This window comes from Suillus fuscotomentosus, assembly GCF_016647785.1.
Source record: "Suillus fuscotomentosus strain FC203 chromosome Unknown F5891scaffold_6, whole genome shotgun sequence".
In the NCBI taxonomy this organism is placed as follows: domain Eukaryota; kingdom Fungi; phylum Basidiomycota; class Agaricomycetes; order Boletales; family Suillaceae; genus Suillus; species Suillus fuscotomentosus.
In genome coordinates this window covers 100,996-127,446 of record NW_024539518.1, presented here as the reverse complement: position 1 = coordinate 127,446, position 26,451 = coordinate 100,996, and the positions used below count along the sequence as shown (strand labels likewise).

Genomic DNA, 26,451 nt, shown 5'->3' with positions numbered 1-26,451 from the left:
TACTGGCAGTTTCTTCAAGTCACTGTCGTATATCCTTTGGTAAGTCTTTGATTCGCACTTGTTCTGCCATTCACGCGTCATGTTCAATTGCCTTACATCGTGGCTTATTTACGACAACTATTCTGCACTATACAGGCGCGTTTCTCCCGTTCTCCGTTCCGGTTTTTCACTTGTAACTGGGTCGAAACGTGTTTCATTGCATAACTAACTCTTACCCTCGCCTTTTTCAGCTAATTCGTTTGCACACTTCCACTTAAAACTCTATAATCTGCTCTTCGCTGTTTTTTGCTTCTTCTGTGAGTTACCACCTCGGTTTTCTACCATCATCCCTTTAACTTACCGGACCTAGTGCGCAAATCACTTTCCTCCTCCAGCCTGCCATGTCAACTCATCATGGAGATACTTCTCGGAAGCCATCAGGCTCATCGACGCGCTCGTCTGGGCACTCTCCTTCAGCTTCCCCGAATAACGTATGCTTACAGCTTTCTGACCTGATTGATTCTTACCCAGGCACAGTCACAGAGGAACCTGACTCCCACAACAGCGAACATGTTTGGCGTCGCAATAGCCGGGGCCTCCGGGCTCAAGGGTCTCAACTCAGGTTGGCAGGTGGGCGGAACATTCTACGAAGCTGACCCTTTTGCTTACGTGATATTATCTAGGTATGGGGATCAACGACACCGGTGTCAAAGAGGAATGCCTCGATATCCTCCGCTGCAAGTGTGACCGACCTCTCACCATCCCAGGCTGAGAGCGGTTACCGAGGAAATCTGGGAGAAAGCTGGAGTGCGCCAAGGCCGTCTAGCGGAACCTGGGATGAGCTGAGTGGAAGCCCACAAAAGAAGGAGTTCTCGCAGTTGGTCAGTCAATTCTATCACGGCGTTTGTTTAGTGTTCAACATTTGATAGGACACCAATTCCCCCTTGTCCCTGCATCATGCTCGGCAAAGGCAAGCAACCGCAGCGCAAGCAGCCGCGTTGTCAGGCCCAAGAGTTGTATGTGTTCCTAATGAATCTCAAAGGCGTGCTAAAAGATCTTTCAAGGACGATCGCTCCTCGGCAAAGGCCGGTCAGTTCTCTCCGCAGAGGTTCGACAATACTCTCGGAAAGGAAACCGGAGTCTCCAACAGATATGCGGCTTCTTCAAATGCATCGGGCTATGGATCGTCTGCCTTCGATGGTCAAAATGGTGGCTTTGACTCCTTGCAGGTGTCTTCAGTTGTTGAAAACGAATTGTCTATGAGTCTGAGAGGGATGGCAGTCGAGGACGATCATGTCAACGGCCAATACCGCCACCAATCCGCCTCTTCACCGTCCGGTGCTGCTGCTTCTCATTCCCCTGGTGTCCTGCAGGTGCGACCACCCCCGCAGATGGTTCAAGGACGACCCCCGTATGGTAGTTACCCTCAGGCGGATTATTCGTCGTATTATACCAATGGCACAACGCGCGACCCCTACATGGATTATGGATATGGATACAGTACCCCGACGGACCCTTCACTCTACCCTTCATCTGCTGGGATGAATAACACTCCCGCGGCAAGCCTATACCCTGGCGTATCACCACAGCCGTTACACCATAATGCTCCCACTGGCCAACAGTCTAGTATATACTACGACTATTCAGCCTCCGCGCGAACGCCCTCGCAATATTATTACCCCGCGCATCAGCCAATAATGTATCCAACTATGCCTCCACTTTCTCCGATGCCAACTCCTCAGCTCAGCGCTGCGGCGCCCGCTGGTAGTATGCCCGACAAGAAACAGGTAGGTTTATTTATTTATGTTAGATTGTATCTAGGGCGGCCCTGATCCTTCAACCCTAGTATGGACTGCAACAACAGGTGGCTCTTCAAAACACTTTGCGCCCCACCATGATCTCATACACTCCCCACCAGGGTTATGCTGCTGATTATGGTGCCCAGATCCCCTTCATGATTCCCAACGGTGCTATGTATGGTCATACCGCTCATGGAATACCGTTTTATCACCAAAACTTACGCCCTGGGCGGCGTCAAGATGCTAATGACGCTGGCTCAGCTTTGCGCAGTCCTTTATTGGACGAGTTCAGAGCGAACAAAGCGCGCAAGTGGGAGCTTAGGGTGTGTTCAATCTAATTGCGACAGATAGCAAACTGATCAAATCTCAGGATATCTATGGCTATATTGTCGAGTTTAGCGGTGATCAACACGGATCTCGCTTCATTCAACAGAAACTTGAGACAGCTACCTCGGAGGAGAAACAAGGTGTCTTTGATGAGATCGTCCCTGACAATGCCTTGCAACTCATTCAGGATGTATTTGGTAACTATGTATGTTTACAGCATGATGTTTTACCTGCTATCACGTCTAACAGTTTCCATAGGTCATCCAAAAGCTGTTTGAGCACGGAACGCAGGTTCAAAAGACTGTTCTTGCCAACGCGATGGAGGGTCATATTCTACCACTGTCATTACAGATGTATGGCTGCCGTGTTGTGCAGAAGGTCTGCATACACGTTCGCAGCCCCTCGCCGTGTCTAATTCAAATTTGCTAGGCGGTAGAATTTGTCCTTCCAGATCAGCAAGCGTCATTCGTCAGGGAACTTGATCCGCATGTACTTAAATGCGTAAAGGATGCGAACGGCAACCACGTCAGTATGCTCCTTACGCGTTAAATGCTTTAGGCTAATGTATCCGTAGGTCATCCAAAAGTTGATCGAACGCGTGTCGCATGAGCGACTGGGCTTCGTCAATTCATTCAGGGGTAACGTGTATGACCTCTCCACGCATCCATATGGGTGTCGTGTATTGCAGCGGTGCTTTGAGCACCTGCCTGAAGAGACAACTCGTCCTCTCATGGATGAACTGCACAAGTATATGATCAATCTGATGCAGGATCAGTTTGGGGTGTGTACTCACCACTGCTGTTAGACTCTTGCCTATTGCTAATGAGTTACGAAGAACTACGTTGTTCAATTTGTGCTCGAACAGGGCAAGCCTCAAGATCGGAATCAAGTCATCACCAAACTTCGTGGTCAAATGCTGAATATGGCTCGCCACAAGTTCGCATCAAACGTCTGTGAGAAGGCTCTCGTTACCGCTGGTATTGAGGAGCGTCGTATCCTTATCGATGAGATCATCATGCCGAAGACCGATGGTGTCAGCCCAATTGTGTCCATGATGAAGGATCAATTTGCCAGTGCGTTGCTATGTTCTTACATTAAAGTTCTAATTACTGACCGCTCATGTAGACTACGTCCTTCAGCGGGCACTGACCGTAGCAGAACCCGATCAGAAGGAGATTTTGATTGCTAAGATCCGTCCTCAGCTCGTCAGCATGCGCAGATACTCGAGCGCTTACAGCAAGCATCTTATTTCTAGTATGTTGATGAAATACAACCGAGATAAATGAAATATTATCTGACCTAACACCCAATAGTTGAACGTCTTCTAGAGCGCACGATTAATGCCTCAAAGGCCTCGGATAAACCTGCGGACTACCCCTCACTATTGCACAAGCCAGTTAACTAATAGCGTGTTCTATGACCATTTTTTCTTGCTTCACTCCCTATTTCCTCTTTGCTCCACTCGCAATGCTATGGTATATTCGCATCAATTTTTCCTCATTCCGCAATCACTCGCACCACGATTATCCACGCAATCAACATTATTAATTGCACACTCTTTACATTCATTCAGTATGATATTTGCATTCCCTGCTTCTTTGCTGTCGATATTCAGACTTTCATTTTGCTATCATCTTTGTCGTCATCTTTTCCCATCCGTGGTACATATCGATCGTATAGATACCTGAGCACACCAGTTATAATCATCATGGATCCTGTCTTGCACCGCATGCATGTTAACTCGGATGAACTAATGATCCCGCGGAAAGGTTCCAAGTAAATGGTGACAAACAAAGGTATTATTAGTCTAGTGCTAAAGTAGGCACTACCGTCACTTGGCCAAGCGCAAAAGCTTTCAACGAAACGTCAGCATCCCGCTTTTCTCAAGACCACGCATTCTACTGGCCTGCTTGACGGAAACGTTGCAAACATGAGTACTGTGGAAGCTGCGGCTTCGTTATTTGGTTCAGATGGCGATGCTGGGCCGGATCCGTTTTCGGTTATTGGCAACGAGGAGACTGACACGACACCACCTGCCGGGTTGGCGGTACATGAATATGGACAGCACGAGTCTGCTTCTTATCCATCTGACATGGGCCAGGACGCTTCCAGCTTGTTCGCTGAAGACATTCCCAAGGGCACTCAGCCTTTTGAACAAGATCCCTGGTCAGTTGCTGTGGACCACGATACCAGTGTTCCTGTGAACCAGGCTCCTGACAGCTCGCAATACTCTGCTGCCGGTTACGAACAGTCTCAAGAGTGGTTATCTGCGCCTGGTTACTCCACGACTCAACCGCAGGTCTCGTATGTCCAACAACCAGGTGTGTCGGCTGTGTAAATTTGTTGCATCTGCAGTGTTAATTCCCTGCAGTGCAAGGAGGTCATAATGTTAGCGGTACAGCAAGTGCTTATCACCAGTACATACCGGACCCAACTGCCAATTCCTCGCAATACGGCGGGAGTCAATATCCAAGCCAACCATATGTGCCGGTCCACGGCAGCTACGATCATTACAAACCCACCGTTAACATCGCACCCACTCGCGCGTCACAACCACTTGCTGCACCTGCCGACTCTCAGACAACATACGAGCCGTATAACCCTATGACACGCTCGGTTTCTCAACCTTATTCGTCGTTTGCGCACGCTGCACCTCCTAAGCCAGCTTCTCCCAGCATCCCTCCTCCTCCCGCTCAAGTTCCTCCTGCGATGTCGGCTGCATCTTATCGTCCACAGAAGTCGAATGCTTATGATCCCCCTCTTCCTCCTCCGAAGGTGCCAAAGCGTGCTGTGAGCGCACGCGCACCATCATTGGGACAGTATGCCTCGTATGGCCAGCCCTCGCAAATCCCTCCTGTACCCCCTGTACCCGCTGTGCCTCCTACTCCCCCTCCCCCTTCTAATAGTACTCGGTACGGCAGCCTTTCCGGTAATGTGGCACAACCTCCAATTTCCCATCCACCTCCACGAGCGCAAGTGACACATCAGCCTACAGGCGCTTTGGGCGTTACTTCGCCACCCAAGCTTCTACAGCAGCTTCCACAATCGATTGTTGGCAATCATTACACGCAACATAGTTTATCACAAGCGAGCGCTCGTACATCCCCATTGGCTGCCCCTCCTCTACACGCGAATCCCCCGACACCCCCACAAAACTCTTATGAGCAGGAATTACTTGACGAAGCACCTACTCCTAAACAGGGTTCATCTAGCTCATTTGCGGACGTTATCCAACGTGTTATCTCTCCTGCCACCGAGACATATCCACCACCAAGTCATGACTTGCACTCAGAGAGTCGTGCCTACACGTCTGATGATATGCCTTGGGACGATCCGGAAAGTTTGCAGACGGATACTGAGGCAACATCCCCTTCTTTGCATGCCGTCCGAGATCCCTACACGCTTCCACTTCCTGCAGAGTATGCTAGTTTGAATGGTTCCACACAGCTGCATAGCAGCCCACCTTCTTCCCCGTCTAGAGGCAAGGTGCATCAACACCAAGACACGATGATGATGCGAGGCTCAGTGCTACGGCGGTCTCCTTCTCATTCCAGAGACGGATCCAACGGTTCAAATGTGTCATCCCTGCGTAGTCCGGTAAAGAGGGTTTCCTCTCCCTTGCGCAACGCTTTCAATTCCGGTGAACAGGATGTGTATCCTGGTCCTCCCCATCCGCCCTCTACATATGAGCCGTCACACTATGCTTCGCCCAACAGAGCAACATCTCCTAGTTCTGTTCGCTCGTTCACGAGCCATGCAGGGTCTGTTAAGAGTGCCTACAACTCGACAGTTCCAGTTGCGGCGAACAAGTTACGAGCCCAGATCCCATGCCACGTATGAGAGGACTTCATCCCCCTTCCATAATTCGCGTCAGGCCTCTCCAGCCCCTGATCCATATGCACTTGCCAGGAATTCTGTGGCTCTGATGCAGCCCGAATATCGCGATCATTCAGGTTCCAATGGATCTTTGCATTCCACGGCATCCATGCCCATGGGAATCCCCCCTCAGCGCGAAGTTAATGGGTTGGTTCCCAAGTTTCGTCCCGGTGAACCAAGCCCGTACGGTGCGGTGTCTGCGTACAGTCAGGAGCTTCTTATTTCATCCACGGTCCGCCCTCCATATGCACCCTCCCCTTCTCTCTTAGGCTCAAACGATCCTTTGGGTCGTACATCTTCGCGAGCCCCAGTGATCAGTTTTGGTTTTGGTGGCAAGATGGTTACATGCTTCCACAGCTCCCCTGACCTTATCACTGGATATGATGTTACGCTGTCGTCTCGTCACTCGACGGATGTGCGTATACGCGTGTTGCACAAACTTCTCCCCGAATTTGCGCTTGAACCTTCTGCCGCTGCTTATCCTGGTCCTTTGTTTTCTGACCCTGGTACACCTGTCAGTATCGTGCGCACTGGGGCGTCATCTCAAGTGAAAACGAAGAAAGCGCGCGTCGTCAAGTATCTGGAGGATCGGATTGAAGAACTTACACGTGCGACGACGTATATGTCAGATGGAACCGAGAAGCAGCGTACTGAAGGGAAATTGATTCTAGTCAAGTTGCTCAAGATCATGGTTGAGAACGATGGTGCACTGTCGGGAAGGTCTGTCGCCAGACCACGAATAGGTATCCTTAACTCATTTCATTCCAGCGCTCACATTGACTCAGCTGTGAGAACGGCACTGCTTCCTCGCATTGCTGCGTCTGAGGGTGCTGACATCTCGACACCGGGTTTTGCTTCTTGTATACCCAATGCCCTTGGTACGATTCCTGGCCTCAACGGTGGCCACCCTAGCACGAGTGAGACACCCATATCAGTTTCCATGCTCCTTCCATCCGCGTTAGACAAGATACAAGAATTCCTTGTGAGAGGCGAAAGGAGACAAGCGTATAACTATGCGCTGGATGAGAAACTGTGGGCACACGCGATGGTCATTGCAAGCAGCATCGACAAGGAGGCTTGGAAGGACGTTGTCAACGAGTTCCTCAAGGGAGAATTGGGCATTCACGATGCACAGCGCACGACTTTTGTTGGACGAGGAAAGGAACATGTACCTCCTTCCAGTAACGGAAGAGAGTGGCTTCGTGTAGTCTACAGTTTATTCTCTGGTCAGGGACCAACTGCTGGTCAGTGATCATTTTCTGAGCTGAATTTTCTGATATGAAGCTACTTGACAAACAGTCCAGGAACTGATTCCCACCAATCTGCTTGCAAGAACGGCTACATTGCAAGTCCCTACACCGGCTGTTGTGCACACCACGCCAATGTCGCCTAGTTTTCCTTCACCAGCAATGGCAGCACAAATCCCTGCCAATGCTTTATCGAAGTGGCCAGAACTTGTGGCATCGATGGTTTCTAGTCCTGTGTCCCCTGAGTGGTCCGCAGCCCTGACAGCACTGGGCGACTACCTTGTATCACATCAACAGGTCGAAGCTGCGCATGTATGGTAATTGTATAATTCTCGCACTTGTTTTCCTGTGCTAAGATCATCCGTCAGTTACTTGCTCTCTCCTCAGACTTCTCCGATAGGTGGAATTGGGAGTCCATCGGGTCGAATTGTTCTTATCGGCTCGCGGAATACACACGCATGGCCCTCTTTCTATAAAGACACTGACCCCATCATTCTGTCCGAAATTGCCGAGTTTGCCTTCTCGCTGAAGAGCGTTACAAAAGGACAAGAACCATTCCACGGGCTGCCGCATTTACAGGCATACAAGCTTATCAGGGCTTCGTATCTTGCGGAGATTGGCGAGATACAGGCAGCTAGCAGGTGGGTCTATCTTCTAGTGCAATTCTGCGCCTTATTAATCGGACTACAGATATTGCGAGGCAATCACCGCTGCAATGACACATCCATCACACTATCTCAATTCCGTTCTTATCGAGCAATTGAAAGGGTTAGCGAATCGCTTGATCGGTACTCCACAGATGGCAAAGAGCGGATCTTGGATAGGTGGGAAGGTGAACAAACCTAGTCTTGACAGTATCGGCAGTTGGCTTGAGGGACGCTTGACAAAGTTCATCGCTGGAGAAGGGGACGAGCCTTCGCCTCCGCCGGTACCGTCAAAGAGTCAAGTGTCATCCCTGGGACCTTTCTCTCACTTCAGCGAGATTTCATCAACCACAACCTCCGCAAGTCCATCGCCTCCCCCTGGGGTGATGAATCCGCATTCAATGTCAGGTATACCGCCTCCTCGCAGAAGTGGTTCCGCGATGGCAGTCTCAACTTCTCACTCCCACGTGCCTATCGATCGCGCCTCATCTGCCATGGACTATTACCACTCAACACGGCAGCCGTCGCCAGCACCTCCCTTGACTGCGCCTTTGCACCCACCACGACCAGCTTACCCGCACTCCGCACATGGCTCGGGAATGAATGGGCATTCAACAACAAATGGCTACGCCCCTGCCTATGGTACCGAACCGTTGTCACGAAAGCCCTCTTTAGAGATGACTGCCGAGGAGGGCTCTGAGCAACAACAGCAAGAGACAGGATGGTGGTCTTCGCTCAACAATTCGGACTCTGGCCCCACACCGACCACGGCCACTTTTCACTCAGTCGACCATTTCCAGGCTTCGTCTGATGGTTTCATCTCCTTAATGGACGACCCCGCGTTGGCTGTGGCTCCCAGCCCATCCATGCCGACTCACCAGCTGCAACCAAGCTTCGAGGATGAGGACGAGGATTTGGGCTTTGGCAATAACGCAAACAAACGTGAACGTCCAGCTGGATCTGGGAGCAGTGAGAAATCTGCCACGCCTGTAGAGGACGTCAAGAAAACAGAGGAAAAGAAAGGTCAGTTGTGGTTGCCTTTTCGTCACAACATTCATCGATAACTGTTGTCGCTAGACGCCAATCCGCCAGCGACGGCTTCGGCGGCACCAAGCTCTTGGTTGGGTCGATTCTGGAAGCGTTCCGAAACAGCCCCTGGTCCTATCAAGGCTAGTCTTGGAGATCAATCGGCTTTCTATTATGACAAAGATCTCAAGCGTTGGGTAAACAAGAAGGTATGCGACCAATGCTATCAGGACGTGTGATGTCACTGAAAGACTTGTCAGGGTGGTACTGAAACCACGCAGCTAGCTGCACCACCCCCACCTTCAAGAGCACAGACAGCCTCGCCAGCGCGGGCAAGTGCTCCTCATGCCAATGGTGCAAGTTCAGCACCTCCGCCAGCCCGATCTGCTTCGGTTACGGATTTGAGCACATCTCCCACTGCTAAGCCGCCCATGCGAGTGCGTTCGAATCTTGCTCCCGCAGAAGCAACATCTCTCCCAAATACACCAGCACCGCCATCAACTCCCATGACACCGAGTCGCCCACGCTCGCAAGCCACCAAACGCAATGTACGAACCCGCTATGTTGATGTTTTCCAACAGCAAGAGAATGTTTCGTAGATCACTTATACAAATCCTTATCATAGAGATCATTGCATCGATTTATTCTGGATATCTTTTGGCTTTCGTCGTTCGTCACACCTCATGCATGTACATGTTTATTTGCTTTTTATAATTCAAGTGCATGCGTGGCTGCCATTAATTTGCGAAATGGACTACATGATTCTATAGAATGAGCTTGAATGGATAGCCTAAAACAGAAATGTCAGCGCTGCGTGTGAATACTCGACATAGACCAACCTGGGTTTTTAACACGGAAAAGTGATACTAAAATGCTGAACACGAGGAAGTTTACTGTAGTCCAGAGATATACCTGAGTTCTTTGACGGGTAGGCGACAGTTGGCGCGGTGTGACGACAGTCAGCATCAAGAAAGATCCAGCCAAGATTCCATCTATGAATGATCAGTACCAACCTGATGTGTGAGGTGCGAGACGACGTACAAACCATGGCGACGACTTGAACTTCTTGTCCATACTGATTTTGATAGCCTTGAGCGATCCAAGCGCCGTTAGGGCCAGTATAAGGTGCCCCTCTGATGCGAGTGAACATGTAGCCAGAGGTCATGACTAGGGAAGTAGCGATCGTGCCAGCAGCCCAGACCCAGCGGTTTTGCAGTGCTGGTTTGATAAAGCGAAAGACAAGGGTAATGATTGGGATGAGTGAGACGATGCTGCCCGCGCGCGCCCAGTTAAAGGGAGCCTTATATGGGATAGGGATTGGGGTGTGAACAGAGAGTTGCTCAGCGAGGGGTCCAGCTTCGAAACCACTGTAGAGTACACTTAGGGTTTTAAATCAAGGGTTTAGTGAAACTCCTACTTTTGGAAATCGTATTTGAAGGGGGCTTTCTTTGCAGACGCGTTTGGTCCATCAGTCGGGGGATATACATGAACACCTGGCGCAGAAGACATGCCGAGCTAATGAGCGCGTCAATTTTTGATTGTGGCTTTGTGAGATATAATGGTACGATTACCTTTTGGAAGACGGCGGGGCCATCATCAAAGTCAAGAGTAGCGAAGAAGTGCTTGTCCCGCTGGTCTTTCGGAGCATTCGCCCATGCTTTAGCTACAGCAGTGAATGCTGGCTCAAATTCTCTGTGAAGGTCGCAATTAGCTTCCGATGCATGTTTGGAATCTTGTAACTGACTTGCAAGGAGCACAGCGCCGCTGGGGATGGAGCGCAGTGAAGTGCACAGCAGCCGACCAGTCACGCATCGGGGAGGCAAGTAAATCATAAGTCTGTTCATTGAGCTGTATGAGTCCATTTCCAGCTGCTGCAAGGTCCACCAGCTGCTCGTGCACTGATTTCTGTGCCGCTAATGATAAGGGCAAAAGTGAGAGAGCGAGCAGTGGCCAGAACATATTGAAAGTAAAGCGTTAGTCAAGAGTGACCAAAGTTGTCAACGTGTAACAAAGATTCATATAGCAGCCGTGGGAACTAGGCAGCTTAGGATCAGGTTCTCTGGCACTGCTCACCGTCCTAGACGGCGACCAGCCCTGTCAGACAATGTCCCATGCCCTTCTCCTACGACTGTTTTTATCACCGTCCTTCTTCTCTGTTCATGTGGCCTTACAATATTTGATGCTGTATGCCGACAATATAGGCATCACATACTACCTTACCCGAAGGTTGAAAGAACTTGACACTCAGGAATTACGCGAAGTATGGGGTTTCATATGGTATCTACCAGTGTTCATCGTGTCGTAGAATTATACTAATAGTCTCGTTAGTCATTTGCTCGTCACCCGGCCTTCCAAATCACGGGCACTGGAATGCTTTGTAGTAGACATCTCACAACGGTCCACGCATATAGCCATGATTGTACGTAGGCAGCAGCCCCGTAGCTTCAAGCTCACAGCTAATTCCTGTGGAGACCCTTTGGCTTATGCAAGCTTCTTTGCAAGATCTATCCTCATCACGTAGTTCTCCGTCTTTTCAGGTATGCCAGCGGACGTTACAAAGATGTCATGACATCATCTTTGGTGATCTTCCAACTCCAGTCTCTGGTCCGTACTCTGGCTTGGACATGCCGTTCCAGACGCGCTTCTCACGTCGGAAGGTTAAAACCCATGTCGAACCGGTATTCATTGGACTTGGATTGATGTTAGCTGGAACTCCTGCCGTGCCTGAGCTTACTGAGGTCATGGGTGAGGTTGCGTTGCAGCAGGGCCGTGCTGACGAGGACGGATCAGACCTGAAAAGCGTCCAGACCGATAACAATGACGTTACTTCAGGATCAGGGAAGACCACCCGCGATGACTCTGGGGATGATGATGACGGTGGTTCAGATGGAAAAAATGAAGATGGCCGTACGGCTAGTTCTCATGAACACTCTTCTAATGATAGTTGTGCCCTCCATGATCCTGCGGTTTCCAAGAAGATTCTCAAACGTCGTCGGACGGTTGTTGCCGCGCAGACAAGTCCCGCTCTGGTTCATTTGCAAAACATGCATCGGTCAACATTATCTGAGGATCCACTCGATCAGCTTGATCCCTCACAACCATCACGCATTGCCAGCCCATACCAATCATCTCCTTCGATACCAACTACCCAGCATCCTTTTCGGCAGAATACACTGAACTTTGGCGATTCCCTCCTTCAACGGTATGATTTGGATTCACAAGCGCATCTCCTCAAAAGTCACTATTACCGTTCAGAAGTAAGCAATTTCCGCTGACATTATCACTTTGGCTTTACACAAGCGTAACAGATTCAATTCTTAATAACGCTCGAACATATCTCTAACCGCCTACTCGTCGTGCCAAAACCTGCGCGAGTAAGCGCCCTTAGAGCTGAATTAACTGCTCTTAACCACAAGCTTCCTGCAGAGGTAACATCTTCCTCTTTATTCATACCTCAGTTCGTGATATGGAATCTCAGGTATGCATGCCTATGTGGTGCTCTTCATCCGATAAGTCTGCATATCGGAATGCCTCTCAACCGCACCACAAGATAGTTCGAATCCCCCCTGGCGAAAGCGTTGTGCTTAATTCTGCGGAGCGAGCACCTTATTTGCTCATTATCGAGATACTGCACGATGACCTCGACTTTGATCCGACAAAGAGAAGCAATAAGGAGACGCTGAAGCGGATCGTAACAAAGGAGAACGAACGCAAAGGTGCTTCGAGAGAACTCATTGCTTTCACCAGGTCACCTCTTCCTTCGAAACACAAGCCCCTTGGGGATCTTGTTGTTGGCTCCGAAAACGCCTTGGGAAAGGAGTCCGCTGAGGAGGCAGAAGCTCCGCTGGTCCCTGTGGCTTCTGCTACCAGCAGTACAAGTTCTCTCATTGGTGATGATGAAGAGATGGACCTCGTTGAACAACTGTACGGAGCCGGCGAGTCTCTCCGCAGGCCAATAGACCTTACCGAGTCCATTGTACTTCCACCAGTGCTGAAGAACAAGGAATTGGATATGGTCGCGTGGTCTCGAACCTCTTCCTTATCTTCTTCGCCCAACCCAGAAGGGATATTATCGCTGTCTTCTTCACCCGCCTTTCCACCCACTGGTGATCGGTCTTTGACACTACCTTCAACCGCTCAGCTGCCAGATCCACCACCTAATAGTAACAGCAATAGCCGTATACTCTCGCTTGACGATTACTCCGAACGCATGCGTACGGCAGCTGTCATGCTTTCGCAGCTCAATGCGAACCTTATTCGCGAAGCAGTAACCACATTACCTTCTTCCGATTCAACTGCGGCCCTTGTTAGTTTGAGTTCGCCGTCTGGTCCTCTGAGTTGGCTCCCTGGTTCTGGTTGGCTAATCAGTCCGCATCACCAGGCAAACAGCGGGCCACTACACCCCTCGCTCGCTGGAAGGGTTGGTGATTCACCAGCGACCACACGGATGCGTGTGCAGCATGCAGAGGCAGCCGCCATCAGAGACCGTATAATGAAGGAGATGATTGCGCTTGAGGAAGAGCGAATGGAGCGTATGCGAGAACACAGGGAAGGAGAAAGGATAATGCGCATTGGTGATGTGGGCGATAACCTGAAGACTGCTGAGGACGAAACAATCATCAAACGTGAGCTGAACAAGGTCGATCCTTCCGCCTTAATATTCAGCGAATCTTGGGCGACAAAGAAGGTGGGTTTGACTAATTTTGCTATTGTATGACTGCCATTTCTGCCACTTCAGAGTCGAATACAGCACGGATCGCCGTATGGTCATCTAGGTAAGGCTATAGCCTTACTATGGAAAAAATTGCATTCAATTGTTGAACTCACCATCGCCAGCGAACTGGGATTGTGTCTCTGTGATTGTCAAAACTGGCGGCGACCTTCGCCAAGAACAGGTCGCCGTTCAGCTTATACAACAGTTTGAGCAAATTTGGCAAGAAGAGGACTGTCAATGCTGGGTCCGCTAGTGAGTTTGCTTCAACAAGTTACGTTAATGGCGTGAACTTAACTACTTCCAGCTTCCAGATTCTAATCACTGGCGCATCGTCGGGCTTGGTAGAGACCATAACAGATGCCGTGTCAATACACTCCATCAAGAAGTCCGAATATGCAAGACGGTTGGCGGAAGGCCGTTTTGGATATGTCACTCTCTTAGATCACTTCAAGTCGGTTGGTCCCTCGTTTCATCGTTTTGCGCAAGCGATGACGTGCTGAAATACATGTCAAGACTTACGGTGATCCATCTACGGCCAAGTTTGTCCGAGCGCAACGCAACTTTGCGAAGTCACTCGCAGGTCTGTCCCGCTCTCAATACCTTGATTCCTATATTAAATGCTCTACACATTTCGGAGGTTATTCCATCGTAACGTACCTGTTGCAAATAAAGGATCGGCACAATGGGAACATATTGCTAGACCGAGAGGGGCACCTTATTCATATAGATTTTGGGTTCATGTTGTCCAATTCTCCGGGTAACATAGGTTTTGAAGCTGCACCATTCAAGCTACCACCGGAATATGTCGAAGTGCTGGGGGGTGTGGATGGAGAGTCTTTTTTGGAGTTTAAGCGTCTGTTTCGTGAGGGGTTCGAGGCAGCGAGAAAACACTGCGATCGAATCATAAGTCAGTACTTATGTTTGATCCGTCCTGTTCATGACGTTGACATCAATCATCCGCAGTTCTGGTGGAACTGATGCAAAAAGGTGAGAGATCCGCAGTCGGCGGAATCAATTCATGTAAATGACCTGTGTTAGACTCCAAGCTGCCGTGCTTTGCTGCGTTCGGCGAACAGACTGCGGCTCAGCTGCGTGATCGCTTTCAACCCGCTTTGACTCATTCCCTTGTGGGTGAATATATCGACCGTCTCATTGATACCTCCTTGGGCTCCAACTGGACGCGTCTTTACGACTCCGTGAGTAGAGACTAAGGCAATTGCGCATTTCAAGCTGATCTCTTCTTGAAGTATCAATATTATTCGCAATCCATTCTGTAGCCTTGGTCGAATTCCCATCTGAGGTATATGGATCGTAGAGCGTGGTATCTATAGTGTTGTATATAGGAGCATATCGCCCGCTGCTGAGTACATGCAATGCTGTCAAGAGGTAATCTCCGTGACAGTCAAAGTGCGCTTTTTGTGTTTTCCAAGAATCGGTTCGAACAGAACTGAGGTTTATTCAGTAGAACCGAAGAAGCTGGCCATATAGTGATCCGACATTTGAATTCTGCCCACGTGCACAACATCCTACCATAGATGATGTGGCACGCCCCTATTCAACTCTGTTTCCTTTTTACTCCTCTACGTGTGATGGCCACCAAAACCTTCGATGAGAGTGCGTCTAGCGTCCTTGACAAGCCTCCCCCTTATGATCCAATTTCTACATCTGTATCAGTGGATTCCGTCCGATGCAAACGTTCGGTATTTTCCTTCCCACAATCCAAGCGTGCCTCAGTTCTATCTCGCATCCGTGAAATTGTCTCCTCTCCTGATTTCACCCTTTCTTCTGTCGCGCCAATTATCACCTCCTGCGCTACCGCTCTCCAAGCAGCAGAGTTCTCCAACCTCATCCAAAACCCAATATCGAAGATCACATGGCGTTGTATTGGACGATTGTAAACAACCGGCGAGAAGCCCTTTGGGAGTTTACTAAATTCATTTCCAAATTCTCGCCTGCTTGCTCTTCCGACTTGCGTCTTGCGTGCATGATAGTCAATGACCACGATTTGTTTATGCAGCTGAAATTGGGGGACAATGTTGATCGTAAGTGCATGGTACACAATGTCCTGAGAGTGTGTTATCTAACTCACCATATGCTATCAGCCGAGGGTGGGTCTTTGAGACACATGTTGAGTTGTCCGCGAGATGAGATCAATGTGTCACGGCATGGATCCAGCGAAGTGAATTGTCCGTCAGATGATCTTCAAGTCCATGAAGGGCATGGCATGGGCGAAAACTATTTCTTTGCTCGTTTTGTCTTCAGGATGTTCCAGAAATGCCTGCGTATTAGACAGAAATTGGCAGTAGAATTTGTTGCCCAGGGTGTGTGGTCTGTCATTTTGACTTGTTCCTCACTGATATAAACACCCAATTCCCTGAAGGACATATATGGGTGTTGTGCTTTTGTATGGGGTCGAAAGGAAGTTGGTGTGTTCAGTATGGTCTTTCGGAACCTAGTTTGCCAGTGTATCCCAACACCAAACTTGCAATTCAGGCTCACAGCAAGCCTCCTTGCTCAAGCTGTGCAACCCAGAGACCCTTACTTTTAGACTTAACATATTTGGGTGAACCAATGGTACCTGAGGGGTATGTTTATCATTCCCACTCATCAAAACCAAGGCATACTGAAATCTACTCATTTACTTTATTGCTCTGGCAGATTATTGCACCACTACAAAGGTATTGAACCAAAAAAGAGCTTAATTGCAGTTGAACAACAGTTGGATGATTGGCTAATGAATGAGTAAGTTTCCTTTCTCCTAGTGCTTTAAGTTTTTATCGACATGTTTGGCTTTAGTGATCCTCCTTATGTAGACTGTGATGGCACCCTAATTGCAGGGCTTACGGTGACAATGAAATGACACTACCCTGGTCAGCTGCAACACTTATCAAAAGCTATTGAATATTGGTGGTAGCAATCAATATTCTCATTGCTACATTTCCTCCTTTTGCATTCTATAAAATTTCATATCCTACACTATCAAATTGAATGAAATGGTACAGTATTCACCCTCAAAGTTTGGCAAGGCCTTTGGCGTGTAGTCAACTGGCATGAGAGGCGGTGATGGTTTTGGGCTGGCAGCTGTAATAGGCGCCAGTGTCCACTCCCCAACCTTTGCTGGAGGGACCTTACATCCAAACTTGAATGCTAGAATTGTGGTTATTCTTTGGATAACTCATGCATATACATGAGAAACTTACGTTTGTTGTTATGGTCAAACCCAACATGGGTACCAACACCCGCTGTGGATGAAGGTTCGGCCACTGGTGCCTTTGGAGGAGTAGATGGCAGTGGCAGTGATATAGAGGGACCACCGACACCTGCATTTCATTGTCGGGAGCACTGGACCGGTTATGGCGAATGGGCTGGCCATTCAGTGGTGAAGGTGGCGAGGGTGGAACCTCACCATCCAGATCCATTCCAAAGTTGAATGGTTGAGCTGCCAGACCCACCAGCTTCTCTGTGGTAATGGACCAAGTCCAGCCAAAGTTGGATGTTGGGGGAGCTGGGGAAGGTGGTGTAGGCTCCGGTTGAGCTTCTGTGACAGCCAGCATCTCTGTGGTAATGGGCCGAGTCCAGTGAAAGTTGACTGTCTTAGGAGCTGGGGAAGGTGGTGTAGGCGCCGGTTGAGCTGCCAGGACAGACAGCTTCTCTGTGGTAATGGGCCAAGTCCAGCCAAAGTTGAATGTCTTTGGAGCTGAAGGTGGTGTAGGCTCTGAGTCGACTGCTGCTGGGCCTTGCGTGTTGAGTGGTTGGCCTGCCAGGACCACTGCCTTCTCTGTGGAATGGGACTGAGCCCAACCAAAGTTGAATGTGGTTGGAGCAACAGAAGGTGATGACGCCATTGAGTCCGCTGCCGCTGGGCCCTGCTTGTTCACTGCAAACCCAAAGTTGAATTTTTGAGGTTGTGGTGGCGTCGGAGCTGTTTGATGTGCTGGGTCCTGCAAATGGACCTCCACTGTGACTGGCTGTCTCACCGGAAACCCAAAATTGAAGTCTCAAACCCAAAGTTGAATTCTACATGGAAATAAATTAACAATTATGCACACCAGAAAAACATGCACTTTGAGGTAGGTTGCCAATGTTGGAACTTGGCAAGTGAGAAGGTGTATTGTTGCTTGTGGGGAGGTCAAAATGTATGTATGTGATGGGTACTAGCATTAGTCATGTTGTAGAAAGTGATGTTTCAGATGAGTGATTGGAGGAACCTTTGAAGACATGAGCATTAAATATGTGCCAATCAGTGTTGTGGTTGCATCTGCGGGGTTTAAACACTTAGCCAGGACAATAGATTGTTTGCATGGGAAAGTGGACATGTGGTCAAAGATCAGTGCTTCTGAATCCACATACCACTGCATGGCATGGGTCACCAAGCTGAGTTCGTATAATGACATGAAATTTTAATTCATTGACATCTGCCATATAATCCCAAGTTAATTTTCCCCATCTTTGGCATCTACGCTCACATTCCCTGCTCATCATGCCATCCTCACAAGTTTCCAACAATGCCTTCAATGAGGCAACCACTGGTGTCCTGCAAATTTTGGCAAGAGCCTTGCAGTGGACCGAAGGTCCGGCCGGCCACCTGGAAATGGCCACGGAGATGGCAACCATCATGGTCAGCATGTCCTTATTAGTCATGTGTTGTTACCTAATTCACCACAGACTCTGGCATTTCAAAGTCATGCATGGTCAGCGACTGCGATTCCGCTGATCTTGCTCTCGGCAGCCATGGAATTGATGGAGCATGTAGATCATGTTGGCCAGACATCATTTCTTACTGTCCTGGTGTGGAAGAACATCAAGTGTGATGACCCTCGCATCGAGCACCATCATTTATATGGCATGGCTCACAAGGGCCTGACTGCATGGATCCCAGCACCGATTTCACAACCTCCAGATACACCTCCTGTCACAAATCCACCAGCGGTCCCTTCATTGGCAGCAAAGTCAAAGCCACCTGGAAGGTCTGTCACAAGGAAGACACTGATAAACTTGTGTATGGACAGTGACAAAATCAAAATTGTTGGGGATATCACCAAAAGTGATCCTTTTCAGAAGAGGAAGCGGAGGTCCACTGGTGCATCCGAAGAGGTTGCCATTGGCCATGAAGAAAAGGTCATCACACCAGCGAGTGTGGACAAAGACATAGCTGAGATTGTTGCACTGGGACCTACAAATACAACACCAACTAGGCCAAAGCCAAAGCCGAAAAACAAGCAGGTAGAAATAGTAGTCTCCTCTGGGTCGGACGTACCAATGGATAGGAAAGGGAAGGGAAAGGAAGCTACGTTGCTGGTGGAGACAGACTGGCGGGACTATGAGCGGAGGAAGTCTAGAGCTGTTGGTTCCAGCAGGCTGCCAAAAAAAGGATCTAATCAGCTCCTGCTGATGTGAAACACTGGTGATCAATGGAAGCCTTGGTATGAGATTCAGGTAGGGTGAATGGTCATTCTATCTTTATGTGTGTCTCATTACTGTCTTCTCCAGAAACGGGTTAGCACTAGGACTGCCACACGTGACTGGCAAACAAGTGGAGCTATGTTTATGGAACACAAGGCATCGGCTGCCCCTGAGCCTGTTGCCATGATGAACATGGTGGTGGAGGCTGATGTCAATGCTGTAAGCTCCCAAAATGCCTTGAGTCTCACTCCTTCTCATTCATTGCAGAACACTCCCATCACCGTGATTCCACTGACACCGGCTCCTTGTCTCAAAGACTCACCTCCGTCATCCGCCAGGGACATGGTAATTGACTTGTCCAGTGATACTGTTGTAAGGGATTTGCAGGCCATGACACTAGAGGTGGTAGGTGATTTGGTGTCACCCTTCATGGTCGTTCAGGACACCATCAATCACCTTCAGGCTCAGGTGGCTGACATCCGAAGTCAGAACACCAAGATGGCCGAGTTGGTTCAAACCATGAATGCCCGGCTTGGTGCCCAGGATACCGACATCCACACCATGGAGAAAATGTGTGCCGAGATCACCATATTGCAAGAGGAGGTTAAGGCCTTACATGCTGAATCGCAGACTCGTGAGACTCAGATCTGGAATGCTGATGCAATGTTGACTGCACAAGGAAATTGTACTGCCGTCCTGATGGATGCCTATGAATCCATCCATCAATGTGTTGTACCCAACCTGCCTGTCCCTCCTCATTTTAATAATGCTGTATTCTTTCCTGCTGCTGGTCACACAGCTCCATACAGTCAAGGCATGAGCGCCGGGCAGGCACAGGCAATGGAATGGCTTTATTTCAATTTCACACCAGGTCCATCCATGATTGCCAGTAACTCCATTCTGAATATTGCCGCCACCCACGCCGGACCTTCAGGTTCCCAGACCAACCCTCCCTCTAGTGAATTGGCATCTAGGAAAGTTCCCGCCTAAATGATTTCTGTTGGTCAATATTCTCACTGTCGCCATGTAGTGGTAGATGATTCAGAATTGAGTGATAATGTCCTAGTTATACTTTCACTATGGATTACCCTAATAAATGCACTGGTGTGATGCGCCGCTGCAATGCTGATGATTGTCTTACTTTCGGACTACCAACCAACAATTATCGCAAAGTTGCAGTCCATTTTTCTTATTGAGGACGTACATGATCCTGCCAAGCCTGCATCATTACATTTGTGTTATCCATTCATCAGCAAGGCTCGGGCACATGGCTCTATTAACCAGGGCCTCAGTTTGTTTTATGTCGTTATGTTACATCCCATCATTGATTCCCGATGAGTGGTACTTATAAAGGTGTTGACCAGTTAGTGATATGGTCATATCTGTCCCCACCTTCATGAGTCTTGTGCCTGCTGACTGGGCTTTGGCCACCACTCATATTGCCAGTGACTATGTTTGCTGCCAGTTCTGTGCTATTGTTGGAGTGATGCCAAAGGTGCTCCCACTGCTGGAGCTTGATGTTGTATTGATATTGATGCTAGGTTGTTCCCACCTTGCAAGGATCCTTGCCGATGCATATCTCAATCCTGGTAATGACCTTTCCATGCTTCCGGTGCTATCGTTGACTTGACTTGCCTTTAGTCACCATCAACTTCGATATCACCAGGTATTCCGAAGTGCTGCAAAAGCAGGAGAGAGGTGTTAGCCTCGGGCATGAAGAATATCTCCTGGCCCAATACCTGCCGGATCGTGAAATTGTCCTGAAGCATCCAGCAGTTGTCCTGGACAGATTTGGTCTTATCATGTTATGGTACCTCCCCAGAGCAATTGATGCTGCCATTCAGGTGGGCTTGCACAACTCGCTGATGGTTTCTGCTGACCGTTCTAGAATGACATGCTTGCGGCGATGATGATGATGTCGGGCCTGCTAGGCAAGAGTATCACCCGTGGTACATCACTGAAGGATAAATGGTGTGCCCATGAATCCAATTTTCAAATCAATGAACATTGCCTTACCTCAGGGTGCATCAATCTTTCGCCGGGGTGGTTCCTGCAAGCTCATCCAGTACATTGACATTTTGGAACAGAATATTCTTGCCTGATTTCTTCATAGGCTCCACAGTTTCAGCCTGAAGTGTCAGTGACCCTTAAAAGCAACAATGGTGTGGCTTACTGTCGGGCAATGTGCAGACCAGTGGCCCTTGTTGCTGCTGCATTGAGAGTCATGCACTCCAGTCTCTATTGGTCATCATTGACAATACAACTGGGGCTCGGGGTTTGGGCAGATACTCATCAAACACAGACCATGGGGACACAGCTCAGAGAATGGGCATCTGTCTTTACCATTGTCGCTGTTATGTGCAACTGGTATACTCCCTTGCACCGAGATGCTCTATCCCATGCTCAATGGTTTGACATAATGACCAGCGTTGGCGGTTATACATCGGCGTGAATAAAGATGCCAAATATTGGGATTGAAATTGCCTATAATCCAGGTGTCATGGCTGGTACATCGGGAAGAATTGTTAGGCATGGGGTGAACTGGGTGAATGATGATCAAGTTGGCTGGGTGTGGTATATGAGGGATGATATTCATGAGTTTGTAGATGTACCCCGAGGTGATTATTCAAGGTACAAATATGTAGTTACTGATGCGATGGAATTCGCATAGAGTTGTGATAGATATAGTACATTGGGGGATGTCCTCAAACTCTTTTGATCCTTCCTAACCACAAGTTGTCACAGTAATATCAGATTCTGGACCATACCTGCATCAGCGAACTTCTGACCCAGTCTTTGACCGACCAAAGATGTATCGGCAATGGACAGTACCTTTTGGCACCATTTCGCCGGCTCCAGCGTATCTCACTGTATGTTGTGTAACCCACTGGGCCTGCTTGTTAATCACATTAGCCGGGACTGGGCCCATTCTGCTTGTTTGATGTGATGTGGGCCCACCCCTGATTTAAGAGAACTCTCTTGGGCTGCATCCTGCCACCAGCAGCAGCTCCACAGGCCCGTATGCATATTTTGTTGTGCAGGGGTGGGCCCATTGGGTTGATCTCGTGTCATTGGGCCCACCTGGCTGCTGCCCTACAGGGTGTAGGCCTGACAGTATACAATGGTGAGGACCCCGGTGTAGAGACTAATATCTCTGTGGGCTTGCAGGGATCTTAATTCCCATCGTTCCAATCACTTCCTAATATAGCGCGACTCATATCTCACCCAGCGCACTCAAGCACTTTGTCGGCCGCTCACGCGCACGAGCACTTTGGTCACACATCAGCACACGCATCTTTGGTTCCGTCGCCCGTCCTCTGTCCATCCATTCCATGTCTGTTCGATTCATTGGTGTGTATTCCGATTCTATTTCCATTTATTCTGACATATCTCCGGCGCTTATACCATATTTTGTATGTTTTCCATCATGGACCCTTACATTACATATTATTCCATATCCACTTTGCTTCTCGGTTCGCTTTAGCACTTGACAGCGCTTAACATTACTTAGTATATATACATGCGCCTAAACTGTATAATGACTATCTTTCTGCCCGCACATCGTTGGACTCTAAGTCTAAGTTCTCCTTCACATCTATCAATCAAATCTAAGTATTTAAGTACAATACAAGTGCCGCCACCATGTTCTGACTCATTAAGGGTTGCTGCGCTCCACCACCTGCACATGCGCACCGCTTCTGCTTAGTGCATGCTTCTGTTATAAGTCACGCGCTGTCGCTTATTGTTGGCTGTCGTCGCTCATCAGCACTTTACATCGCTTTCACTCACTCGCGCTTCGCTCATTGTCGTGCGCCTTACCAGGCTTGACCAAGCGCCCAGTCCAGTGTTTCCCTCCACATATACACTTAGAGGAACCTTCTCAGTCGCAATCCCCTTGGGCCGATGTATATCTCACTCATCGAGGACTACTTGAGTATATCTCATACCACCCATATAACCCCACTTCCCATTCCTCTTCTACACCGGGCCCATGTGGACACCCAGAGTAATGCATATGGGCCCTTGGGGCTGTGGTCATATTATGGGGCCAGCCCATGAGCTCTGAGATCATGAGCAGGGCCCAGTGGTGTTCATGAAAGTGGTGCTCCAGGCCCACCCATCCGCCACATGTATGAGGTCTGGGCCTACTCAACTAGCTTACACCCATTCTGCCTTCGGCATAGGTTGCAAAAAAAGAGTGCTTCGCGCTCTTTTTAAGCTCCCTGGCCTCAGCTTCATCCTAATAATTCTGAAGGCTCGTGATGAGCTGCATCCTAATAAATTGTGCATTTTGAATAATTTTGAAATGTATTTATGAGCAGCTTTTCAAAAAAACTCAAAGTACAATCTATCACACCACATAAAAGTACATAGTCCATAAGATCAGTCAGTTCTATGTTCATTGAGCAGGATTTTGACAAATGTTAAAATACAATCTACTACACAACATAAAATTACAAAATATGTAACAGTAATATTATTACAGTATCATTGAATGTATTTATTTTCCCATTTTTCCCTGCCTCCCATCTCCTATTGCATCCCATGTCCTCCCGTCTCCCATCTCCCATCATGTCATGTGTCCCATGTTCCCATCTCCTGTCTCCTGTCTCCTGTCTCCTGTCTCCTGTCTCCTGTCTCCTGTCTCCTGTCTCCTGTCTCCTGTCTCCTGTCTCCTGTCTACTGTCTCCTGTCTCCTGTCTCCCATCTCCTGTCTCCTGTCTCCCATCTCCTGTCTCCTGTCTCCCATCTCTTCATTCTCTCCTCTCCATGCTCTTCTGTCCCTCCAACTCTGCATCCTAATGATCATAGTAGATTTTGAAACAAATAATATGATTTTCAAATGAAAAAGTTCAGATTCTTTGATACCTAAAATATAAACAATCTAAGAGAAACCTATCAGAAGAGTTTTCCTGAGGGTGGGGGAGGACACTTCCAGCCTGGTGGCAACTCCCAGCCTAGTGTTGGTGCCTGATGGAGTAGCTTATCATAGAAATCAAGCTGTTCCTGACAACTTGACCATGCCTTTGCATTGCGCCACCACTCCTTCCAGCCCCTAAGGAGTTCCTTCTGTTTTGCCCTATCAGCCATCTTCTGCTCCTTACTCATCCAATGCTCATGCTCCTCTTTGCTCCTCTCCATGGCTTTTTTAATCCTGGCAGTATCCTTGGAGAGATCATGCATCCTCTGCTCATGTGCATGAGTGCATTCTTGACAGGCTGTCTTACTATAAGGATCATTGAGTTTGCGACGCTCAAGCCAAGCACGAAACTGGTTGTGGCAGTTGTGGTGCACTCGGGCCTCCCAGTCAACAGAGTGAGAAGAAGGCAGGGCAGCATAGCCATGCTGAAGGGGAGGAAACAGGGCCTGGGTGCAGGGGGAACTGCAGAAGGATTTTTTTTTTAAATATTTGTCTTGTTAGTACATGACCAAATGACTCACCCATTGTCCAATGAAGCAGAAAACTGCACCACAGACTGTGCAGGCAGTGGTGGGCAGCCTGGAGGCTGTTGAGAACTGCAGAGGGGTGGCTGTCAACACATTCAAGTCAGCTTAGTAATAGCAACAGGAACTCACGTGCAGTCACACAATATGAAATTCTGGCCAACAGAAGACATGCCTTACTGTCAAATTGGGACCTCAAATGGCACACACAAGTGAAGCTAGGCTTTACTTAGGTCAACTCCTAACCTCCCACCCCATGCGAGAAGCCAGGCTTTGTGCATTTTGTTGAGCAAGCCCAAATTTGTTGCTTTTACCATACCATGTATTGTGATGCGAGCCTCCGGGTTGCTCTCAGCTCGTTCTGTCTCTTTATCGTACAGGCCTGAATACTATTGAATACTAGTATTTGTTCAAAGAAGTCATTGGTTACCAGTCGTCCCCCACCACTCACTCTGAGTTCTTGCCTTCAATATGGTTCCCTTTCACCGAATAACTCAATAGGAGTCAGGAACGCCAGGTGTTCCTCAATTCCTTAAACAAAGACACAAATCACTTCGAAACTGATGCTTCTACCAGCACTGATTCTTCGCACCTCAAACAATCACAGCTTGATATAATCGTCACATGACTAGCTTTATTAGAGGAGCAGAGAGTTATTAGAACATGTTCGCAGATTTGGGTCAAGCTATTTGTACGGGGCCAATGATTCAATTGCAATCGTGAGTAGACCACCCAACAATTCCTCTGGGCCAGGGCCTCGTGGGAATGTTATCTGTTCAATAATCAGAAATCGCTTTTCATTTCACAGTCTAATTCCCACCCAGTGGACCACTAGAAATGTAATGCTTTGAAATTACTGAGACATTCTCTCTGAAATGGCTACCTACATCCTGGGGACCTGTTGCTCTAGTCCCGCTGAATTGCATTTGCATGTGTTCGGGTAGTGACCGACTTTATGATCACTTTCTCGTTCTACGTCATCAATAATCAGGAGGATGGTGATTGTGGAGGGACCTTCCTCAGAACCGTGTTTTCATGGTGATCACCCCATCGCCCACTAATGAGACCAACCGTTGTAGAGAATCATGCCTCTCATGGCATGATATGGTAGTTTTCACCAAGGAGTATACAGCACGAACTCATAGCATTACTCTGTGCGCTACCCGCAGCTATCTCTATATGAGGCGCAGCTTTCCCACGCAACGCGCGCCATGCGCGCACCATTCCCGCGCTTCACGATGTATACGCGCGCGCGCGTTCCCGCGCTTGCGCGCCCTATAGCGCCAGCCATCCAGATGCATCCATCCACTGTCCACCAAGCTCCCTAGTATGTATATTTCCATTTCCTTTATTAGCATAGTTCCACCTTTATTTTTATCATAGTTTCTCACTCATATATATTTTTACATACCTACTCGGTAGCGCTTCGGCTCCGCATGAGCGCGCTTAGGCGTGCTATATAAGCGCTAGCAGTACATACTACACTGGACCTACTTTTCCTACTTTTCACTTACTAGTTACTACCCACTTACTACTTAGCAGAATATAGTAGAAAGCTATTCCTTTACATTTTGCACTCTTATATCTCTTATCTTGCTTTATATCACTACTTAAGCTTAGTTTCTCATTTCCGCATACGCGCGCGCACTTTCCCACGCTTCGCGCTAATACGCGCGCGCATTCCCGCGCCTTTGTACCTTGCGCGCTCCTGCGCTTTCTCGCGCTTCGCTTAAGCGCACACTTCTAGATCCTTGCTGCACTCACTTCCCCTATAGGGTCGAACGCACTTGCTTCTCAAGTAACGCAGACTAGGCAGCGCGCGACCTTACAACTTTTACAGATACAGTCAGGAGCTTCTTTTGTTCCTCATTGTATTGTTGTTTCTACACCGTAATCCTGGCAATGTGTGTAATCTTACATCACTCTTCAGATCTACCAAGTGGAGCTGATCTTGTACTGGACTTGCATCATTACTATGTGATACAATGGTA

The 26,451-nt window shown here is 48.6% G+C and overlaps 11 protein-coding genes across 11 annotated transcripts; 8 read left to right on the top strand and 3 right to left on the bottom strand.

The window, feature by feature from the left end:
- The first annotated feature begins 345 nt into the window (after positions 1-345).
- On the top strand, positions 346-1,683 carry F5891DRAFT_619347 (uncharacterized protein). The gene is made up of 6 exons (XM_041372481.1): positions 346-470; positions 517-609; positions 663-860; positions 909-995; positions 1,044-1,208; positions 1,261-1,683. The coding sequence occupies exons 1-6, from the start codon at positions 381-383 to the stop codon at positions 1,522-1,524; spliced, it is 897 nt and encodes a 298-aa protein (XP_041231199.1). The 5' UTR covers positions 346-380; the 3' UTR covers positions 1,525-1,683.
- Positions 1,677-3,510, top strand: F5891DRAFT_943070 (ARM repeat-containing protein; the record flags this gene model as incomplete). Its single annotated transcript, XM_041374460.1, has 9 exons — positions 1,677-1,766; positions 1,826-2,101; positions 2,149-2,310; positions 2,364-2,483; positions 2,535-2,630; positions 2,680-2,886; positions 2,941-3,178; positions 3,231-3,359; positions 3,419-3,510. 9 exons carry the CDS (start codon positions 1,677-1,679, stop codon positions 3,508-3,510), a joined length of 1,410 nt encoding a protein of 469 aa, XP_041231198.1.
- A 424-nt stretch (positions 3,511-3,934) lies between these two features.
- Positions 3,935-6,314, top strand: F5891DRAFT_619095 (uncharacterized protein). The gene is made up of 2 exons (XM_041372479.1): positions 3,935-4,426; positions 4,477-6,314. Exons 1-2 carry the CDS (start codon positions 4,036-4,038, stop codon positions 5,943-5,945), a joined length of 1,860 nt encoding a protein of 619 aa, XP_041231197.1. The 5' UTR covers positions 3,935-4,035; the 3' UTR covers positions 5,946-6,314.
- On the top strand, positions 6,097-9,497 carry F5891DRAFT_943306 (Sec23-binding domain of Sec16-domain-containing protein; the record flags this gene model as incomplete). The annotated part of the gene is made up of 7 exons (XM_041374473.1): positions 6,097-6,701; positions 6,750-7,225; positions 7,281-7,545; positions 7,597-7,869; positions 7,919-8,895; positions 8,950-9,107; positions 9,150-9,497. 7 exons carry the CDS (start codon positions 6,097-6,099, stop codon positions 9,495-9,497), a joined length of 3,102 nt encoding a protein of 1,033 aa, XP_041231196.1.
- Positions 9,498-9,579: 82 nt separating this feature from the next.
- F5891DRAFT_619060 (uncharacterized protein) lies at positions 9,580-11,175 on the bottom strand. The gene is made up of 6 exons (XM_041372478.1): positions 10,643-11,175; positions 10,470-10,590; positions 10,316-10,413; positions 9,940-10,265; positions 9,738-9,890; positions 9,580-9,688 (listed from the first exon to the last, which is right to left on the bottom strand). The coding sequence occupies exons 1-6, from the start codon at positions 10,855-10,857 to the stop codon at positions 9,663-9,665; spliced, it is 939 nt and encodes a 312-aa protein (XP_041231195.1). The 5' UTR covers positions 10,858-11,175; the 3' UTR covers positions 9,580-9,662.
- On the top strand, positions 11,003-14,889 carry F5891DRAFT_943020 (kinase-like protein; the record flags this gene model as incomplete). Its single annotated transcript, XM_041374454.1, has 13 exons — positions 11,003-11,175; positions 11,227-11,317; positions 11,370-12,155; positions 12,207-12,326; positions 12,377-13,585; positions 13,637-13,673; positions 13,735-13,864; positions 13,917-14,067; positions 14,126-14,192; positions 14,250-14,519; positions 14,576-14,599; positions 14,651-14,808; positions 14,860-14,889. The coding sequence occupies 13 exons, from the start codon at positions 11,003-11,005 to the stop codon at positions 14,887-14,889; spliced, it is 3,246 nt and encodes a 1,081-aa protein (XP_041231194.1).
- Positions 14,890-15,311: 422 nt separating this feature from the next.
- On the top strand, positions 15,312-16,528 carry F5891DRAFT_619271 (uncharacterized protein). The gene is made up of 5 exons (XM_041372480.1): positions 15,312-15,654; positions 15,715-15,933; positions 15,993-16,197; positions 16,271-16,354; positions 16,409-16,528. The coding sequence occupies exons 1-5, from the start codon at positions 15,486-15,488 to the stop codon at positions 16,470-16,472; spliced, it is 741 nt and encodes a 246-aa protein (XP_041231193.1). The 5' UTR covers positions 15,312-15,485; the 3' UTR covers positions 16,473-16,528.
- A 55-nt stretch (positions 16,529-16,583) lies between these two features.
- F5891DRAFT_975809 (uncharacterized protein) lies at positions 16,584-17,780 on the bottom strand (the record flags this gene model as incomplete). Its single annotated transcript, XM_041376566.1, has 4 exons — positions 16,584-16,759; positions 16,813-16,882; positions 16,933-17,609; positions 17,768-17,780. 4 exons carry the CDS (start codon positions 17,778-17,780, stop codon positions 16,584-16,586), a joined length of 936 nt encoding a protein of 311 aa, XP_041231192.1.
- A 312-nt stretch (positions 17,781-18,092) lies between these two features.
- On the top strand, positions 18,093-20,005 carry F5891DRAFT_1182680 (uncharacterized protein; the record flags this gene model as incomplete). The annotated part of the gene is made up of 6 exons (XM_041366204.1): positions 18,093-18,230; positions 18,278-18,579; positions 18,622-18,955; positions 19,031-19,048; positions 19,103-19,234; positions 19,283-20,005. 6 exons carry the CDS (start codon positions 18,093-18,095, stop codon positions 20,003-20,005), a joined length of 1,647 nt encoding a protein of 548 aa, XP_041231191.1.
- A 406-nt stretch (positions 20,006-20,411) lies between these two features.
- Positions 20,412-21,467, top strand: F5891DRAFT_1182679 (uncharacterized protein; the record flags this gene model as incomplete). Its single annotated transcript, XM_041366203.1, has 4 exons — positions 20,412-20,604; positions 20,657-20,859; positions 20,904-21,080; positions 21,129-21,467. 4 exons carry the CDS (start codon positions 20,412-20,414, stop codon positions 21,465-21,467), a joined length of 912 nt encoding a protein of 303 aa, XP_041231190.1.
- A 2,447-nt stretch (positions 21,468-23,914) lies between these two features.
- F5891DRAFT_1182678 (uncharacterized protein) lies at positions 23,915-24,633 on the bottom strand (the record flags this gene model as incomplete). The annotated part of the gene is made up of 3 exons (XM_041366202.1): positions 23,915-24,398; positions 24,458-24,532; positions 24,593-24,633. 3 exons carry the CDS (start codon positions 24,631-24,633, stop codon positions 23,915-23,917), a joined length of 600 nt encoding a protein of 199 aa, XP_041231189.1.
- Between the last annotated feature and the right edge of the window lie 1,818 nt (positions 24,634-26,451).

Coding starts and splice junctions, on each gene's coding strand:
- F5891DRAFT_619347 (XM_041372481.1), top strand. CDS start 381: ATGTCAACTCATCATGGAGATACTTCTCGGAAGCCATCAGGCTCATCG. Junction 610..662: donor GTCTCAACTCAGGTTGGCAG/GTGGGCGGAACA, acceptor GATATTATCTAG/GTATGGGGATCAACGACACC. Junction 861..908: donor AGAAGGAGTTCTCGCAGTTG/GTCAGTCAATTC, acceptor AACATTTGATAG/GACACCAATTCCCCCTTGTC.
- F5891DRAFT_619095 (XM_041372479.1), top strand. CDS start 4,036: ATGAGTACTGTGGAAGCTGCGGCTTCGTTATTTGGTTCAGATGGCGAT. Junction 4,427..4,476: donor CTCGTATGTCCAACAACCAG/GTGTGTCGGCTG, acceptor AATTCCCTGCAG/TGCAAGGAGGTCATAATGTT.
- F5891DRAFT_619060 (XM_041372478.1), bottom strand. CDS start 10,857: ATGTTCTGGCCACTGCTCGCTCTCTCACTTTTGCCCTTATCATTAGCG. Junction 10,414..10,469: donor GCCCCGCCGTCTTCCAAAAG/GTAATCGTACCA, acceptor CGCGCTCATTAG/CTCGGCATGTCTTCTGCGCC. Junction 10,266..10,315: donor TTCAAATACGATTTCCAAAA/GTAGGAGTTTCA, acceptor TGTACTCTACAG/TGGTTTCGAAGCTGGACCCC.
- F5891DRAFT_619271 (XM_041372480.1), top strand. CDS start 15,486: ATGGCGTTGTATTGGACGATTGTAAACAACCGGCGAGAAGCCCTTTGG. Junction 15,934..15,992: donor AGTAGAATTTGTTGCCCAGG/GTGTGTGGTCTG, acceptor AATTCCCTGAAG/GACATATATGGGTGTTGTGC. Junction 16,355..16,408: donor GATGATTGGCTAATGAATGA/GTAAGTTTCCTT, acceptor GTTTGGCTTTAG/TGATCCTCCTTATGTAGACT.